The following is an 18,275-nucleotide window of genomic DNA, read 5'->3' on the forward strand; positions in this document are numbered from 1 at the left end:
TGGGTGCCGCCATCTTAGATTTGTTGTTGGCAGCCCTAGCAGACACAAAGCTCTCACTCAACTGACATGCTATAGTACTCCCTTTCACTCCACCCCTGGTAATGGCAAAAAGTTATTTAGGGAGATTAATACTAGGTACACATGGGGAGTTTTTTTTTTTTTTTTTTCAACCCAGCAGGTGGAACGAAAAAAACTGAGATAACTTAACTAAGCAATGTTAGCACAGCAATCTTCCCTGCTGAGCTATTGTGTTCTGACAGGGGCAGTGCTCACTGCCATTTGCTGATCGGATGCTGGTTTTCAGCATGCCTGTTTGATAACATCCCCTCCTTAGACCGGCTTCTGTTGGATAGACTGCTGTACACATGGGCCGAATGTTTGGGTTCTGTTGAACTGGCTGATATTTGGCCTGTGTGTATCAGCCTTAAGAGAGGGGCAGAGGAGCTGGGTTGAGATGGAGATTAATTAGTCCCAGAAGAGGAGAGGGCAATGCTTGCAAGCTGGGAGGGTGATGTGGTAGGGAATTGACCCTTCTTGGAATAGTCCAAGTTTCTGTCAAGTTCAAAGGCACAATGCAACTGAATAAGAAATAATGTATACAGAAAGGAAAACAAGCATTTAAAATGCTTGATTCCCTGTGTTTTTACCTGAGATTTTGATTGGTGGAGTATTTGCTAGTCTCCCGGTAAACTATTAATATGACTAATAGGAAATTGCATAATTCTTTCTAATACTAGTTCTTCTACTTTTTAAGATACTTATTTCTCTGTTTCACTTTTTGAAAGTTATTGAAGTCACTGAGTACCAAAAAAACTCTGTTCCATTGTTAAACTTCTAAAAATGACCCCTAATGACACACATTAAAAATGCAGTTCCTTGGCTGTTGAATTAATCATAGGCAAGCATTAAAGATGTTCCATGGTCTTTTAAGCCGAGTTAGCAGGAAAAGTACAAATTGAAAAATTGGCTTTAAATACATTCCATTCAAGCTTTCAGACACTTGCATGTAGGGTTGTCCCGATACCACTTTTTTAGGACCGAGTACAAGTACCGATACTTTTTTTCATGTAGTCGCCGATACCGAATACCGATACTTTTTTTAAATGTTATGTGACAGTTTTCAAACCACAATACAGACTAAGGATATTTTCTTTAGAATTATGAAGAACTCTAACTCAAGACATTATAAAAGAATAAAAATGAGTAAAAATGAATAAAAAAAATGTATTTGCTTGTCACGCAGTAGTAAAAAACTCAAAGAATTTTCATAGAACATGTTGATAAATACAAAAAAAGTATTCTATTTAGGTATCGGGAGCATTTGCGCGAGTACGAGTACTCCCGCAAATACTCGGTATCGGTCCCGATACCGATACTAGTATCGGTATCTGGACAACCCTACTTGCATGTGTGAATCAAAAAGGGTTTCTCAGATACATGCATGGGTGGATAAATCAAAAAGCCAAATGCAAAAATTCAAGCTGCACGTGACTGGAAAATTACCGTGTTATTTATACTCATGGTTAGTGTTTGGCTGAAGCCATTTATTATCAATCAACTTACTCTTTTTAAATCATGGCTACAACAGAAACTACCCAAACGACCCTGATCAAAAGTTTACATACCCAAGTTCTTAATATTGTATATTACCCCCTTTAACATCAATGACAGCTTGAAGTCTTTTGAGCTATTTGTGGATTGAGGCTCTTTTATCTCCTCAGATGGTAAAGCTGCCCATTCCTCTTGGTAAAAAGCCTCCAGTTCCTGTAAATTCTTGGGCTATCTTGCATGAACAGCACGTTTGAGATCTCCCCAGAAAGGCTCAATGATATTGTGGTCAGGAGACTGAGATGGCCGCTCCAGAACCTTCACTTTATTCTGCTTTAGCAAATGACAGGTTGACTTGGCCTTGTGTTTTGGATCATTGTCATGTTGGAATGTCGAAGTACGTCCCATGTGCAGCTTCCTGGCTGATGAATGCAAATTTTCTTCCAGTATTTTTTGATAACATACCGCATTCATCTTGCCATCAATTTTGACCAGATTTCCTGTGCCTTTGTAACTCGCACATCCCCAAAACATCAGCGACCCACCTCCCGTGTTCCAAAGTAGGAATGGTGTAACTTTCATCATAGGTCTTTTTGACTCCTCTCCAAATGTAGCGTTTTATGTTTGTGGCCAAAAAGCTAAATTTTGGTCTCATCACTCCAAATGGCTTTGTGCCAGAAGGTTTGAGGTTTTTCTCTGTGTTTTTTGGTGTATTGTAAGCTGGATACTGTGGCATTTGCATAGTAATCGTTTCTTCTCCTTATTGTGCATCTTGAAATAGCCCCACCACATGTTTTCAGAGGAGAAAAAAAAACAAATAGAGAAAGCGCCTTTGAGTAAACTGTTTAATGTAGTTACAATGATTAATATCCAACACTTACATAGAAGTAAATGAAGCAATGCTCATGTGGGATGAGGTCAATGCCCTAGCTGGTGCAAGATCCAGGGTCATATGGTAGGTCTAGGTGTGTCCCAATTATCGGCTATGAAAGTTGCACGGTACCAGAGTAGAAGCCGGCTGTGTCCGTTAGTGGAGATGGCAACTGTGAACTTGTGTTAGATATTAATTATTGTAACAACATTAAACAGTTTACTCAAAGGCGCTTTCTCTATTTTTTTTTTCTTCATGTTTATCCTGAGCTGGCTTCACTCCCGAGAAGAGCTGCCTTGAGTACCTGTCCATGTCTAATAGACTTTTAGCCATCACCATCTGTTTTGAAGATGTACCACTACCATTAACCATTTAATTGACTGGAAAATCCGCCCTATTTTTAGGACTTATCTTCATATAGTATATATATTATAATTTTTTTGTGATTTACTATGCAGACACCCTGAGCGCTGGCATCTATTGTGTTTTACATGTTTTCAGAGAGTCACGTATTTCACCTGAAGTTATTTGTGGGTTTTTCTTTGTATCCCGAACAATTTTTCTTCCAGTTGTGGCTAAAATTTTAGTTGGTCTACCTGACTGTGGTTTGGTTTCAACAGAAACGCCTAATTTTCCACTTCTTGATTAGAGTTTGAACACTGCTGATTGCATTATCAATTCCTTGAATACCTTTTTATATCCATTTCCTGTTTTATACAGTTCAACTACCTTTTCCTGCAGATCCTTTGACAATTATTTTGCTTTCCCCATGACTCAGAATCCAGAAATGTCAGTGCAGCACTGGATGAAAGATGCAAGGGTCCGTCAGGAGTCCAGAAACTCATTGACCTTTTATACACGCACACTAATTACAAGCAAACAGATCACAGATGAGGATGGTTACATTTAATAGCAATTCAAACCCCCTTTGTGTCAACTTGTTTGAATGTTATCAGGCCAAAATCACCAGGGTATGTAAACGTATGGTCAGGGTCATTTGGGTAGTTTCTGTTGTCATTATGATATAAAAAGAGTAAACACAGTTGATTGATAACTCTAACACTAACCATGAGTGAAGAAAAGTTTTTGTGTTCTAATTCATATTCTCAGAAAAATGGCCAAGAAATCATAAATTCTGCCAGGGTATTTAAACTTGCGCGCACATGTGTGTGTGTGTGTGTGTGTGTGTGTGTGTGTGTATATATATAAATTATATATAAAATAAAAAAATCATATTCATCTAAATTCACAATATTCATTTGAAAAATGTATATAACACACACATCTATACACACACATACCTACACACACAGACACACACACACACACACACACACACACACACACAGTATCTCACAAAAGTGAGTGCACCCCTCACATTTTTGTAAATATTTTATTATATCTTTTCAGGTGACAACACTGAAGAAATTACACTGTGCTAACCACCCCACACTGACCAATAAATAGGAATTCTAAAGGACCTTGATTTTACCAGTTTACCACACTGAGGAAATTACACTTTGCTACAATGTAAAGCAGTGCGTGTACAGCTTGTATAACAGTGTACATTTGCTGTCCCCTCAAAATAACTCAAAACACAGCCATTAATATCTAAACCACTGGCAACAAAAGTGAGTACACCCCCTAAGTCAAATTGTTTAACTTGGGCCCAATTAGCCATTTTCCCTCCTCGGTGTCAAGTGACTCGTTCATGTTGCAAGGTCTCGGGTGTGAATGGGAAGCAGGTGTGTTTAATTTGGTGTTATCACTCTCACTCTTTCATACTGGTCACTGGAAGTTCAGCACCTCAGGGCAAAGAATTCTCAGAGGATCTGGAAAAAGAATTGTTGCTCTATATAAAGATGACATAGGCTATAAGGAGATTGCCAAGACCCTGAAACTGAGCTGCAGCACAGTGGCCAAGACCATACAGTGGATTAACAGGACAAGTTCCACTCAGAACAGTCCTCACAATGGTCGACTAAAGAAGTTGAGTGCACGTGCTTGGCGTCATATCCAGAGATTGTCTTTGGTAAATAGATGTATGAGTGCTGCCAGCATTGCTGCAGAGGTTGAAGGGGTGGGAGGTCAGCCTGTCAGTACTCACGCCACACACTGCATCAAACTGGACTGCATAGCTGTCGTCCCAGAAGGAAACCTTTTCTAAAGCTGATGCACAAGAAATACCACAGTTTGCTTAAGATAAGCAGACTAAGGACATGGATTAGTGGAACCATGTCCTGTGGTCTGATGAGACTAAGATAAACTTATTTGGTTCAGATGGTGATAAGCGTGTGTGGCGGCATCCAGATGAGGAGTGCAAGACAAGTGTGTCTTGCATACATTCAAGCATGGTGATGGGATTATCATGGTCTGGGGCTGCATGAGTGCTCCCGGCACTGGGAAGCTACAGTTCATTGAAGGAACCATGAATGCCAACGTACTGTGACATACTGAAGCAAATCATGATCCCCTATCTTCAGAGACTGGGCTGCAATAGTCCAACATAACGACCCCAAACGCACCTCCAAGACAACCACTGCCTTGCTAAAGAATCTGAGGGTAAAGGTGATGGACTGTCGAAGCATGTCTCCAGACCTAAACCCTATTGAGCATCTGTGGGGCATCCTCAAACAAAAGGTGGAGGAGCGCAAGGTCTCTAACATCTCCAGCTCTGTGATGTTCTCATGGAGGAGTGGAAGAGGACTCCAGTGCTAACCTGTGAAGCTCTGGTGAACTCCAGGCTCAAGAGGGTTAAGGCAGTTCTGGAAAATTAGTGGTGGCCACACAAAATGTTGACATTTTGGGCCCAATTTGGACATTTTCATTTAGGAGTATACTTACTTTTGTTGCCAGCAGTTTAGACATTAATGTCTGTGTTGAGTTATTTTGAGGGGACAGCAAATTTACACGGTTATACAAGCTGCACACTCCCTACTTTACATTGTAGCAAAGTTTTATTTTTTTCAGTGTTGTCACATGAAAAGATATAATAAAATATTTAGAAAAATGTGAGGGGTGTACTCGCTTTTGTGAGATACTATGTATGTGTGTGTTCTATGCATCCCTTTAAATTCTATGTATGTCTTTACATTGGTCCCTTATGCTCCCCTTGTGGTAAAAATCCTGCTACTGCATTTTTGGTCAGTTAAAAAAACTGCACCAAAAACGCACCTCCGGTTGAAATGCATTGAAAACACACCAATAACGCACCGTTTTAATTTTTTTAAAGCTGGTTTTGAGTCACGTAACTGATGAAAAATTCACCATAAGCACAGTAAAATCTTGTGCGTTTTCGGCAACCTTTATCACCACCCTTTTCCATATCGGCATACTTTCTAAAAAAAAAAAAAATTTCGATGTTGAAATTTCGATGCATCTCTACAAAAAGCGTACAGAATTCAATGGGGACTGGTGAAGATGCGCAGCGCGACTCGCGCAGTAGGGAAAAAGTGAAGCCGTAACGCTTCACTTCCTGATTCCCTCACTGAGAATGGTGGCAGGGGCAGCCGAGGGCGATTTCTCAGCTTTGGCTGCCGACATTGCGGGCACCCTGGACAGGTAAGTGTCCATTTATTAAGTCAGCAGCTGCAGTATTTGTAGCTGCTGGCTTTTAATCTTTTTTTTTTTTTGCATGCAAATTTTTTTTAATACATGTTTTAAATGACATTAACATTTAAGTATTTGAATTTTTATTATCAACAGCTGACTCCACTGGTACCCACTCTTTATATACCGCATACAAGGATTATGAGATCATGTTTCATGTGTCTACAATGCTACCATATACACCAAACAACAAGCAACAGGTAAGATACTGTTTATATGAATTATTAGAGCAATGGTGGTTTATTTTCCCCTTGTCTACATTCATGCAAGTTATAGTTTGAGAAAGAGATGTAACTGTTGCTTCATTTTACTTACAGTAGTACTTTTTGTTTAGTTTGAAAGTTTCTTGCACAATACTGAGATCTTCCAATTAATGTTCCACATAAAACGTTATTTTTTTTTTTGGTTTGAATTTGTTGCTGAAGGTACAATTGGGGGATCCAAGTCACTGTCTCTGAATCCTGTGTTGTATTAAAAGCAGATATACTATGATGAAAAATGCTTAGTCAGCAAGTGAAAGATGCAATGTTATATATAAACCATTGTGATAAGAATCCAGACTGTATCCCCTTTTAAGCACATTAAAGCACATAGAATGCAGTAATGAAAAGTATGTAACACTGCCCCTTACATTGCTGTTTAGCAAGTGTAAATATCAGTTCAATCACTTGTGTCATTGGACTAAAAAAATTTTTTTTACAAAGTTTTATTTTTTACACTTTTTTTTTTTTTTTAGGTGAATGGGTAGGGGTAAGGTGGTACAATGTACTCGATTTTCATAGGGTGGGGGGCTGGGATATGTTGGCCCCCTTGTTGAAGAGGGCTTCCAGATTCCGATAAGCCCCTCGCCCGAACCACGACAACCAACGGCCAAGTTTGTCAGAAAGAGGCCCTTGTCCTCCTCAACATGGGGACAAGATGCATCGGGGTGGGGGACTTCACGCTGTTTTTTCGGCGTGGGGGGTTCCGCTTAAAATCCACGACAGACCGAAGGGCTGGTATGCTCTTGGAGGGGGAACTCTTGTCCTTTTTTTGGTTTGTGGAGTTCCCCCTAAAGATGCATTTGTTCTAATTCAGGGATGTGGGGAGACCTAGGTTTGTTTGGCTTAATTCCAATGGGACAACTATACCCCTTCTTTGTTCTTTTTTTTTTTTTTTTTTTTAATATGAGTGTATATATATACGGGTATGTTTACACTATCTGCTTAGAGCATAACAGAGTAAGGAAGACATCAAAAAGTATATCCTTCCCAATTTTTACCCCCCCTTCCCCTCCCCTCCCCCCCCCCGTCTCACCCTAGACGTGCTCTGAAACCTCTAGTTCTTTCTAATTTTCTTCTAGAAAATCTTTTAGGTTTCTTCCCTTAACTTTTCTGCGTAACTCCATGATCTCTTAAAGGTCCTCCAATTATCCCATTTTATACTTTGTAATATGTTATTTCCCTCTAAGCCTTCTTTCAGTTCTTCCATTTTGTATGTTTCTTCGACCGCATCGATCCATTCCCAGATTTGGGGGCACTCTGTATCTTGCCACCTCCTTGGGATTAATCTCTTCGCGGCGTTTAAGAGATGCGGTGTAAGTGTTTCCCTATACCTTTTTATACCTTCTCCCCCATGGAATAGGACAACCCATGGGTCTATCTTTATCTTTTTCATTGTGATCTCTTCCACACAACCCAGTATGTTTTCCCAGTACTTTTTTATCTTTGGGCATTCCCACCAAAGGTGAGCCATATTTCCTGGTGATCCGCAACCCCTCCAGCAGTCCCCTGTCTGCTCTTCATTAAGTTTTTTTAATTTGTCTGGTGTCATGTACCACCCAGCGATACATTTAAAACACATTTCCGCCGTGCGGCTATCTACCGCGGAGGAGTGTGTCAGAGTCAACATTCTCTCTATTGTAGCCTTATCTCGCTGTGAGCCTAATTCCCTTTCCCACTTTTCAATGAAAGGAGATATACTCCGCTCTCCTATCTTCAGTAGAATCTTGTATAGTATAGAAATGGTTCCTTTGGTTCTTTCTGTCGTACAAATTTTTTCCAGTTCCGACAACTGATCCTCTGATCTCAATGGGTGTGGGAGATCTTGAATGAAGTGGTTTAGCTGCTGATACCTCCATTCATTGATTTCCATTAAATTTTTATTAAGTTTTAACTCCTGCAGTGTTTTAATGTGGTCCCCGTTCATTATATCCCTTAGTTGTGCCGTGTCTTTTTTGATCCAGTGACCCCCTACTTGTGTCTTACCCGGTGCAAAGTAATCGTTATCTTTCAGTGCTAAAAGGGGTGAATTATATTCCTTCACAATTTTTTTATAGACTGTGTCCCATATTTTGAGTGCATTTTTTGTTCTAAAGATGCATATCAGACACAAAGTGCCTGACATTGTCGGGATTAAAGTCAGATCCCCGTTCCCGTTCATTAAAGTCAGACTGATGTTGGCAGGGCAAAGTCGGATCCACATTCATACGACTGTCGTGTCATACCAGTGTGAACCCAGCCTAAAGCTGATTTCCAGGCTGTTATAAAAACATGAATCCTGGCACATTCATCAAAATATAATATTTTTAAATATGGAAGGAATAGGTACCCAAATTTCATGGTTACATTTGCTTCCAGTAAGCCCCTGGAGAGCAGGAATTGGGCTGCTAGTGGAGGGACATCAGTGAGAGCTAAACGTTCTACTGTGTCTAATCCTGAATTTAATCTAACCCTGAAAGCTTAACCACTTAAGGACCGCCTCCTGCACATATACGTCGGCAGAATGGCACGGCTGGGCACATGTACGTCCCGTACTAGTACCCAGCCGTGGGTCACGGGCGCGCGCGATCCGGTCCACGTGGACCCGATCGCTGCTGGAGTCGCGCGATCGGTCCCCGGAGCTAAAGAACGGGCAGAGCCGTGTGTAAACACGGCTTCCCTGTTCTTCACTGGGGCGGCATCGATCGTGTCATCCCTTTCATAGGGGGACGCAATCGATGACGTCACACCTACAGCCACACCCCCCTACAGTTGTAAACACACTTTAGGGAACACATAAACCCATTAGCGCCCCCTAGTGGTTAACTCCCAAACTGCAATTGTCATTTTCACAATAAACAATGCATTTTAAATGCATTTTTTACTGTGAAAATGACAATGGTCCCAAAAATGTGTCAAAATTGGCCGAAGTGTCAGCCATAATGTCGCAGTCACGAAAATGTAAAATAAATTTTGCGCAAACCAACCGGTAAACGCTTATTGCGATTTTTTTTTTAACCAAAAATAGGTAGAAGAATACGTATCGGCCTAAACTATTTTTGTTTATAGCGCAAAAAATAAAAACCGCAGAGGTGATCAAATACCACCAAAAGAAAGCTCTATTTGTGGGAAAAAAAGGACGCCAATTTTGTCTGGGAGCCACGTCGCACAATCGTGCAATTGTCAGTTAAAGCGACGCAGTGCCGAATCACAAAAAGGGGCAAGGTCCTTTAGCTGCATTTTGGTCTGGGGCTTAAGTGGTTAAAAGCCAAAGGAGGGAGCCAAGTGATGATGTTCTGTGGTGATGCTCCTAAGATGTCCAGTACCCAGAAAAATAAATGAATATGCTTATATTTAGAATAAAATGCGTCTATCTAGTTTACATTGTATAATACATGTGTACATTTTCAGCACCGTACACAAGAAGGTTATGCCTCTTTTAGCTTTCTGTAATCATATATTTGTAATACACATTGGTAGGGTAGCAGATATGTATGCTTACTTGATTCAATTAAACTAAATTGTGTGTATTCCTTTTTTTTCCATTGCATTGAAGACCTGTATTTTGTTGATTAGTAGAAACACGTCTGAGCACCAAAAAAAATCTGATGTGTAGGAGCTGTTTTTAAAATGTTTTTTAGGCTTTTTCTCGCATACAATTGAATCACATTGTGTAATAGCCTGTAATATGTATAAAATTGTAAAGTCATAAATATTTTAAACTTTCGTCTGCAATAAATGTGGTTTCCTTGGAAGCTTGGCATGTTAAACTAGTAGCTGGTGCACAAGCAATTGTTCCACTATTACAATTAAAGGAAGCGTTAAACTTGGAGCATTAAAGTCTATAGTTTCAGAATGCGATACTGCCATTTCCATCTCCAGAACTGAATGTCCCAATAGGAAATAGACAATAAAGTAATGTTATATTTAAGGTAATTAAGCAGATCCCAAGCAGTTAAAACAGTCAGCTCCATAGAGAAATAATTACAAGTGCGCTACAGTAAGTGGTTGGCAGCACGTGTTGCCATAGGAACGGAAGTCTGAATTCCTGCAGCTTGCTTTATGTTCACAAATAGAATTTACTGCTGGTGAATGGGGGTGGGGGCATTCAGAGTTAAATTGGAAATGTATTATTCATTTAATATAGCATGTTTTCACTTGTTATGTCTATGGATATACAGTGTTTATGCCTTAAAAAAAAATCAGGGACGTCAGAGACCATGGCTTGGAGGGATTGAATGAATCAGCCTTTTGTGTACTATGGCTGGGTACAGAGCTGTTTCTGTATACCTTTGTATTGTTGCAACATCTGCAAGACTAAAAATACTCCCAATTGTATTCTATTTTATTTTTTAAGTTAATGGTAGTTCGTTTGGAATCTGCATAGAATGTGGCAATGTTGTTGGTCTAAGTTTAAGGAAAACACAATTTTCAGTATAAAAAAAAAAATAAACTTGTACCTGCACAGCTCATGTTAAAATTGAACCTAAACCTTTGGTCATCTCAAAATGTTAACCAATGGAAACTAAGCTCTGGAAGCCCTGTAGCCTGGAGTGCTCTTGTTATGTAAATCTCTACCAGCTTTTCTGATGTGATGGTTGATCCAGCCTCCTCTCCCAACCCCCACGAGGCTGCCTACCTAAGTTTTGGGCTACATTCCAGTTCTTCTTTCTTTTTTTTTTCTTTTTTTTTTTTTACCTGCAGGTCCGAAAGGAACCACGTTATGTATTTGGTTTCCCTGCAAACGGAGATTTGTTTTGTTCTTCCAGTTTTACAAATTAAATCTTGACCAGATTAATGATTCCTGCTGTTAGGCTCATATTTATATTGATTATATTATTTAGGAGGTCACAGATTTATTTCCTTGTTTTAATATTATGTATTTCTGTGCTATTTTTCCTTATGCATAGGTTAGTTTACTGTAATATAACCTCATAGAAAACTATACATACATTGTGCTTGGAGCTTTAGCAGTACAGCTTCTATTGTGTTGCTTAAGTGCCTAAAGCTGTGATTTTGTTTAATTGCAGCTGTTGAGAAAGCGTCACATTGGAAACGATATTGTGACAATAGTATTTCAAGAGCCTGGAGCCCAGCCGTTCAGTCCCAAGAACATCCGCTCTCATTTCCAGCATGTTTTTGTGGTCGTAAGAGCGCACAACCCATGCACGGACTCTGTCTGTTACAGGTACGGTTCCCCAATGAATGGCCACTTTGCATGCCACTTGAATTTTTATATTGTCTTCAGTGATCTGATCTGTGAAGCACATGATGGCTGTTTCACTTGGTTGAGCTCAGCTCTTAACAATGTGCTGTCATGAAGAATGTCATTCATAGGCAATAAGTGAGGAGCGTTACAACAGTCCTTTTTTTTTTTTTTTTTTACTTTCTGCTTTTAAGTTGGTCTTCATTTATCTGCATTGTTCAGTGAACTGTGGTGAGCACTATACATAAGTAACCAATAGCAGATCAGCTTGCAGTCTTCTATGTATCTAAAATGTAATATCCGGTTCTTTTGCATAGTTTATTCACATAGCTCTTTGCACTGCTCTTACATATAGATCCCTTTGTAGCTTAATTTATTTTTAGATTTTGTGCTCATTAACCAATTATGAATAATTGTGTCAGGCTTAAAATATTGTTCCTATAATATACACTTGATTGTAAAAATGTTTGAGTGCTCCATTTTCATCAGTTTGTAGCAGGAAGATTAGATGCGAGAACATCCAATTGTCAGCTTACACAAACCTAAAAGTCCACACTGTAAATAGATTAAACACATTAACATGCAACAGTGTAAAACATTAATGACAGTGCTAATGCCATCTCTGCTCAATAGTTTGTTCTATTACGCAGCTGTTATGGTGCCCATAGATAATAGTCTTCAAACTGGGCAGTTGGACTAGTGATTTTGGCTAGATCAGACGGCAGTTGCTGTATTTATGGCATGACTTTGGATACATTTATGGATAATCGCACCTCCAGACATTTAAACACACCTGACAAATTGATCACCTCTGCAATTGGACACAGAAGCAATGTATGTCTATGATGGAAACAAAATGCTATCAGGTTTAGGAAAGAAGCTACTGTATGTGGTTCTTGTAATGTCACAACCTCAAGAGCCAAGTGGCTTGTGCAAATGCTGCCCATGTAACTGGTGGCGTTTTATGTCTGTGTGATTTTGGAGTTGTGGTAAGCACTTGTAATACCTGGGGCTATTTTCGCACTGCATTAATAAACGTTTAAGAATTTTGGTTAAGAGACTTTCTCTTTTGTATTTTATGTGAGTGTATGTATATGCATACATCATTTTGAAAACATAATTAAGCAGTGGAATTTTAAATGCACATTGTTTAACTTGCCTCAAACTTTAGTGATTAGCTTTTCTCATGTGCTGATTTAGGTAAATAAAAGTAGACGAGCACTTGTTTTTTTATTCATCTGTTAAATGGACTTAATATTTCTGTTTTTCTTTTGTAGCGTTGCTGTTACACGGTCAAGAGATGTGCCTGGCTTTGGCCCACCGATCCCAAAAAGCTTTACTTTTCCTAAATCCACAGTGTTCAGGGACTTCCTTTTAGCTAAAGTTATTAATGCAGAGAATGCAGCTCACAAGTCTGAAAAGTTCCTAGCAATGGCAACGAGGACCCATCAAGAGTACCTAAAAGACCTTGCAGAAAAAAATGTCACCAACACCTCTATTGATTCATCTGGAAAGTTCCCATTTATCTCACTGGCCTCAAAGAAAAAGGAAAAGGCAAAGCCATACTCATGGGCTGAGCTGTACAGCACAGGAGCAATTGTATGGAGTGTGCAAGTTGAAGACTTCTGTAATGCTCTGGAAATTGATTGTCTTTTATGTCTTTCAAATGAAATACTGGCCCTGATTGATCAAGAGACAAAAAGTGTTCTCTTCAACTGTTCAAGCCGTGATATTATAGGATGGACGTCCAACAACACAACTATTAAGATGTTCTATGAACGAGGGGATAGTGTGTTCGTAAGAAGTTATAGCCACAACACAGATGATATAAAGGAGATTGTCAAGAGGCTGGAAGTAAGGCATACATGAGTAAAAGTCACCTAAGTTATAAAAACATTTAACTTTGTCTCTAATACATACATTACACACAGGTGACACCATTTCTATCAGAGAGTGTGGGTATCGGAATAAAAACTCCAGTGTTAATCATGTTTACTTCTTGGCCAGGTAGTAGACTTAGGCATTGCATACTGGGACCTTTACCACCACTGGGTTGTCCAGGCTCTTAATTATTGCATTGCATTTAATATTTCTCCAGATATCTGAGGTATTGATGCATTTAAAATTTGTAGTTTCTGTATTAATCACTGAGAGGTTCTTATCAATGTAGACAAGATGCTACACGGCATATTAGTTTGAACCCACTAAAAATTAATGATCGCAAGTGTTTTGATTATAAATGTGCTTCATTTACCCAAAATACCTTTATCATGGGAGGGGTATAACAGAAAACAGTAAGAGGTTCAAAGTATTATATTAAAAGTAGTGGGATTGCCTGAATGGCCTTGCAAAGTCACTTCTACTATGTTTATATGTGTTTGAATATTCGATTTTCCTTACATCACTAACAGCATTTTTAAATTTCAGATCATCACTAAAGGCTGTGAGACAGGGGAAATGACACTGAGAAGAAATGGACTCGGACAGCTTGGCTTCCATGTTAATTATGAAGGAATAGTTGCCGAGGTAGAGCCTTATGGTTATGCATGGCAGGCTGGTTTAAGGCAAGGAAGCCGTCTGGTTGAAATCTGCAAAGTTGCCGTGGCCACCCTGAGCCATGAACAAATGATTGACCTCCTTAGAACATCAGTGACAGTTAAAGTTATCATTATCCCTCCACATGATGATGGAATCCCACGCAGGTATTCATTTGGAGGTTTTGGTTATTTAGATATATGTAAGATCTCAAACCTAGAAATTGTGCTAGGATAGTCCATAGAAGATCAAAAAAGAGCAACCAATAGGCATCTCTCAAAATGTCAGTTGATGGACTTGCTCTCAAAAAAAGACCACAAAACTCCCTATAGATCTTTGATATCTGCCTCTTCCACTGATATTGAATTCATATCTATTGAAATAAGATGCAGGTATCATATAGGGAAGTATATAATTGTGCATGTTATTTTAATTCCATTAGGCATAAGTACAGGCACTTTGTATCTAGATTGTTCTACATTAGAGAACAGAGGCGTGTATTCACTTTTTTATGCAGAGGACAACCCTATGAAATGTTTCTAATGTTTTCATACTGTTGTGTATTTTTATATCCATATTAATATACAAAATTAGGGTACCTATCGAATTTGGATTCAACAATACATTTACTACATTACAGACATACATGTTCTTGACTGTGAATAGTCAAGTTGAGTGAATGTTCTCACTTATTCTTTCTGGCAGGTAGAAATCTGTAAGTAGCGCACTTTCCATTGTGACTTCAGCTGAGCAAAAATTTTGGTCAAATCTAAACTAGGCAGGTCTATAAATGACATGATCTGGTGGCAGACAATAAAAAGTTTTTTTTTCCCTCTCTAACTAAATCAACAAAACATGGCATATACAAATGGAGCACACAAGGGATAATGGCATCTTTACTGTATTGTAATATATCATGTCCGTCAAAAGAGCAAGACCTGAAAGCGGGGCAAACTGAATAACATGTTCTGGACAAAGTGAAGAGGGAACACAAACATAAGGACCCCTTTATTTTATGTATGTTGTGTTCAGCTGGCGTAATTGACTAAAAGTCTAAAGCCCACAATAGAACAATTGGCGACCGCTCATTAGTAGCATAGATGCAAAAAAATTTTTGGCTGTATAAACATAATAAAAAACGGTGCCTAAATCATCTCAATACAAACATAAATATAATATTTGTGAACAAATATAGCCCTCTTTTGATAGGGATTACTGCAATGGAAAGAGTCCTTGTGTTCAGAAAATGTTCCAATGTTAGGTAAAATAATCCACAACCCATGTTGTGCATCAGTGGCTTCACTACAGTGAAAATCTCAGAACTCTTTATTCACCTTCAGAAAAATTCACCAGATATGAAGGACCTAAATTGATGTCCATGATGAAGTCATAGAGACAAAACTAGTTGGGTGACACTTCGTAGAATACAACAGCACATCCTATGATCGCCACTAATGCCGAAGGAACTTTAAGGTTTAGCGGCATCAAGTTTTGTTTAAGCCCACACATACACTCTGAAGGGGATCTGCCAAGTTAAAAATATTGGCGCTAATCGTACTGTTATGAAAAAAGTCCACCCCTCTGTCTATTCCAGCATGGAAGGCACTTATTAACAAAGCCCTCCCCTTGTATAAAGCCATGTACACTAGCAGGAGTATACCTACCAAGTCTGACAAAGTATTGGGTGATTGGATAAACAATTCATCTACAGTGTCCGGTTAAAATTATGTGGCATATGTCTCTGGGAAGTGAATATTGCACTTTTATGGAGGTGTGCTTTGAGTCTATATATTTACTATTGAATGCTGACTGTTGATTTCATTTGGTTGTCCTGTGGTTTGTAATAGATCTGTGGAGCTAGTATATGTTTTAAGTGTAAAGAATTACATCTAATGTATTTCTGTAGCAAAACTTGCTGAGAACATGTTCATGTCCAGCCTTCGAGTTATACTGAAAGCCCAGTGCTGAGGTTGCTTGTGTACTATGTTTTGTGAGAGGCCTATTGTGATATTGTTGTAATTGTAAAGCTAATTGTAAAACTTAATAAAAAAAAAATAGAGTATCGGAGCTACCATTGCTGATTTATTTTATGGAAAATGCATGATCCAGCGCTGCCATCATTATCCTTTCCTTACTACTTGGTGACTAACCTGGAAAACGTATGCACAAATTGCATGATGTTCTAGGTGAGTGATATGAACTGAAGCAGGTATAAAAATGACATTGGTGGCTCATGCGCCTTTTTAAAATGAATCAGTAGCTCCCTTCATTCTTTGTTGACAGGTTTCTTTTAAGATGTTGAATGTTTGTAAGAACTATGTTTTTTTTTTTTTTTTTTGTGTGTGTTGTGTTTCATGTTTGTTGTGACTAACCTGTTTTTGTCATATTTAATTGTGGCTCGTGAGCTGCAAAAGGCTTGTGAAATCTTTAACCTGGCATTAAAATTACTGCAGCAGATAACTTTGTAATGTCAAAACCTTAAACCTGCGTTCCAGCGTTTTTTTTTTTTTTTTTTTAACGCACCAATGCTGCTTGCGCCCAATGCTATTCCAAACCAGATTAGTAGTTTTTGTAGGTTTTCTAAATGTTGATTTTAAAGAAAAAAATTAACTTTGCTGTCCCAACCTAGTGTGGGTATCGGAACTCTGCTTTAATGGGGTGGTCCTTAAAGGGATATTTACTCTGTTGTCTATAATATATAGAAGGTAAAAAGAAATAGCCCATTTTTGCTTTGAATCAATGCGTTTGACAACTTATTTATTTTTTTAAATAGAGGTTGCTCAGAGACATATCGCACGCCAACAGTGGAATACAAAGTAACAGAGGGGATCCCATATGAGTTGAAATTCCCTTTCAGGAACAACAACAAGTGGCAAAGAAATGCAGCCAAGGGTGAGGCTGCCGGGCTTCGACAAGTTCCTTCTCAGCTACAGAGCCCTGTATCGTCAAGGGTCTCCTCTGTTAAAGGCGATTGTAAAACGCAGACACCAGAACGTTCTGCAAACATTCCACGGAGTATTTCCAGCGATGGACGTCCTCTGGAGAACAAGAGGTAGGCTCATAAAACAAAGGTATCGCTTGCTTTTGCCCAGGCATATTTTAGACCAATTACATGGAGTGTGTGCTGCAACTTGGGTTCATACATGGGTTTTAAGACATGCAGTAAAATCTGAGTGTGATACCAAATTCTGACACTTACAATGGTTCATAATCACTAGTATGTTGTCACCAGGGGTCAAGTCCTGGGGGAAAAACTGTGGGAACTCCCACCCAAGATCCACTCCCCCACCAAAAAAAAAAAAAAAAAATGATACACTCATATGCATAATTACTAAACCGCATGTGTTTTTTTTCCCCGATCCACTGTACCTTAGTAATCCTTTGTTACTGGCCGCTTCCTGTATATGGATTCATCGGGTAGTGTGCGCGTATTCCGTCACTTCCTCGATGCCGCAATGTCTCCTGGGAGCTTTTGTCATTGTTCCCAGGAGACATTGCAGAGGTCTGCCGCGAATTAACACGGGAAGCAAGTTCTTTCTAAATCCCGCGATAACTCGCGGCAGACCTCCGCAATGTCTCCTGGGAACAATGACAAAAGCTCCCAGGAGACACTGCGGCATCGAGGAAGTGATGGAATAACCGCACACTACCTGATAAATCCATATACAGGAAGCGGCCAGTAACATAAAGGATTACTAAGGTTTGCCTGCCCCTGACAGTGACTCGAGCTGGGCATCGCCGCTTAGTGAAGGATTGGCTCGGGCGGCTCGGCTGCTCTAGTCCTGCAAAGGGAACAGAGTTCCTGCTGTGAAAAAAGTGCAGGGACTCCGTTCCCGCAGGACTTGAGCCCTGGTTGTCACATCACTCAAAAACATCTGGCTGTATATGGCCACCTTTTAAGTTAAAAAGGAACCGCAGCCTGCTCACATTTGTAATAAAAACATCTTTGCTATTCTGAACCTTCCCTCCAACCACTTTGCATATTTTATATTTTTACTGTGATTCTGTACTTGCCAAATATGCCGCTTAAATCTCCCTCCACTAAGTCTGGCTGCATCGATTTTAAATGTGGACAGCTGAAGCTGCTGCTTTTTCACTAACTGGATTTACACAGACACACAGAGGCACACCTCCAGCTCTGCAGCTCTCCTTGGCCCTCTTATGACTCACCCCCTCTCCCTTCCTGGCAAACTCTCACAAGAGAGAGAGCTGTGCATGATGCCTAGGCTAATGACCAGACAAGAAACAGAAAGTAGGCTGTATAAGG

General features: G+C 39.5%; 1 protein-coding gene across 1 annotated transcript in view; it reads left to right on the plus strand.

Moving 5' to 3' along the window:
- SIPA1L1 (signal induced proliferation associated 1 like 1) overlaps positions 1 to 18,275 on the plus strand; it is a 331,939-nt gene that overhangs the window by 231,120 nt on the left and 82,544 nt on the right. The window contains 5 exon segments of the mRNA XM_040332639.1: positions 6,125 to 6,228; positions 11,298 to 11,455; positions 12,751 to 13,327; positions 13,901 to 14,175; positions 16,782 to 17,060. Coding sequence (XP_040188573.1) covers positions 6,125 to 6,228; positions 11,298 to 11,455; positions 12,751 to 13,327; positions 13,901 to 14,175; positions 16,782 to 17,060 — 1,393 coding nt within the window.

Source organism: Rana temporaria, chromosome 13, assembly GCF_905171775.1.
Source record: "Rana temporaria chromosome 13, aRanTem1.1, whole genome shotgun sequence".
Taxonomy (NCBI): Eukaryota; Metazoa; Chordata; class Amphibia; order Anura; family Ranidae; genus Rana; species Rana temporaria.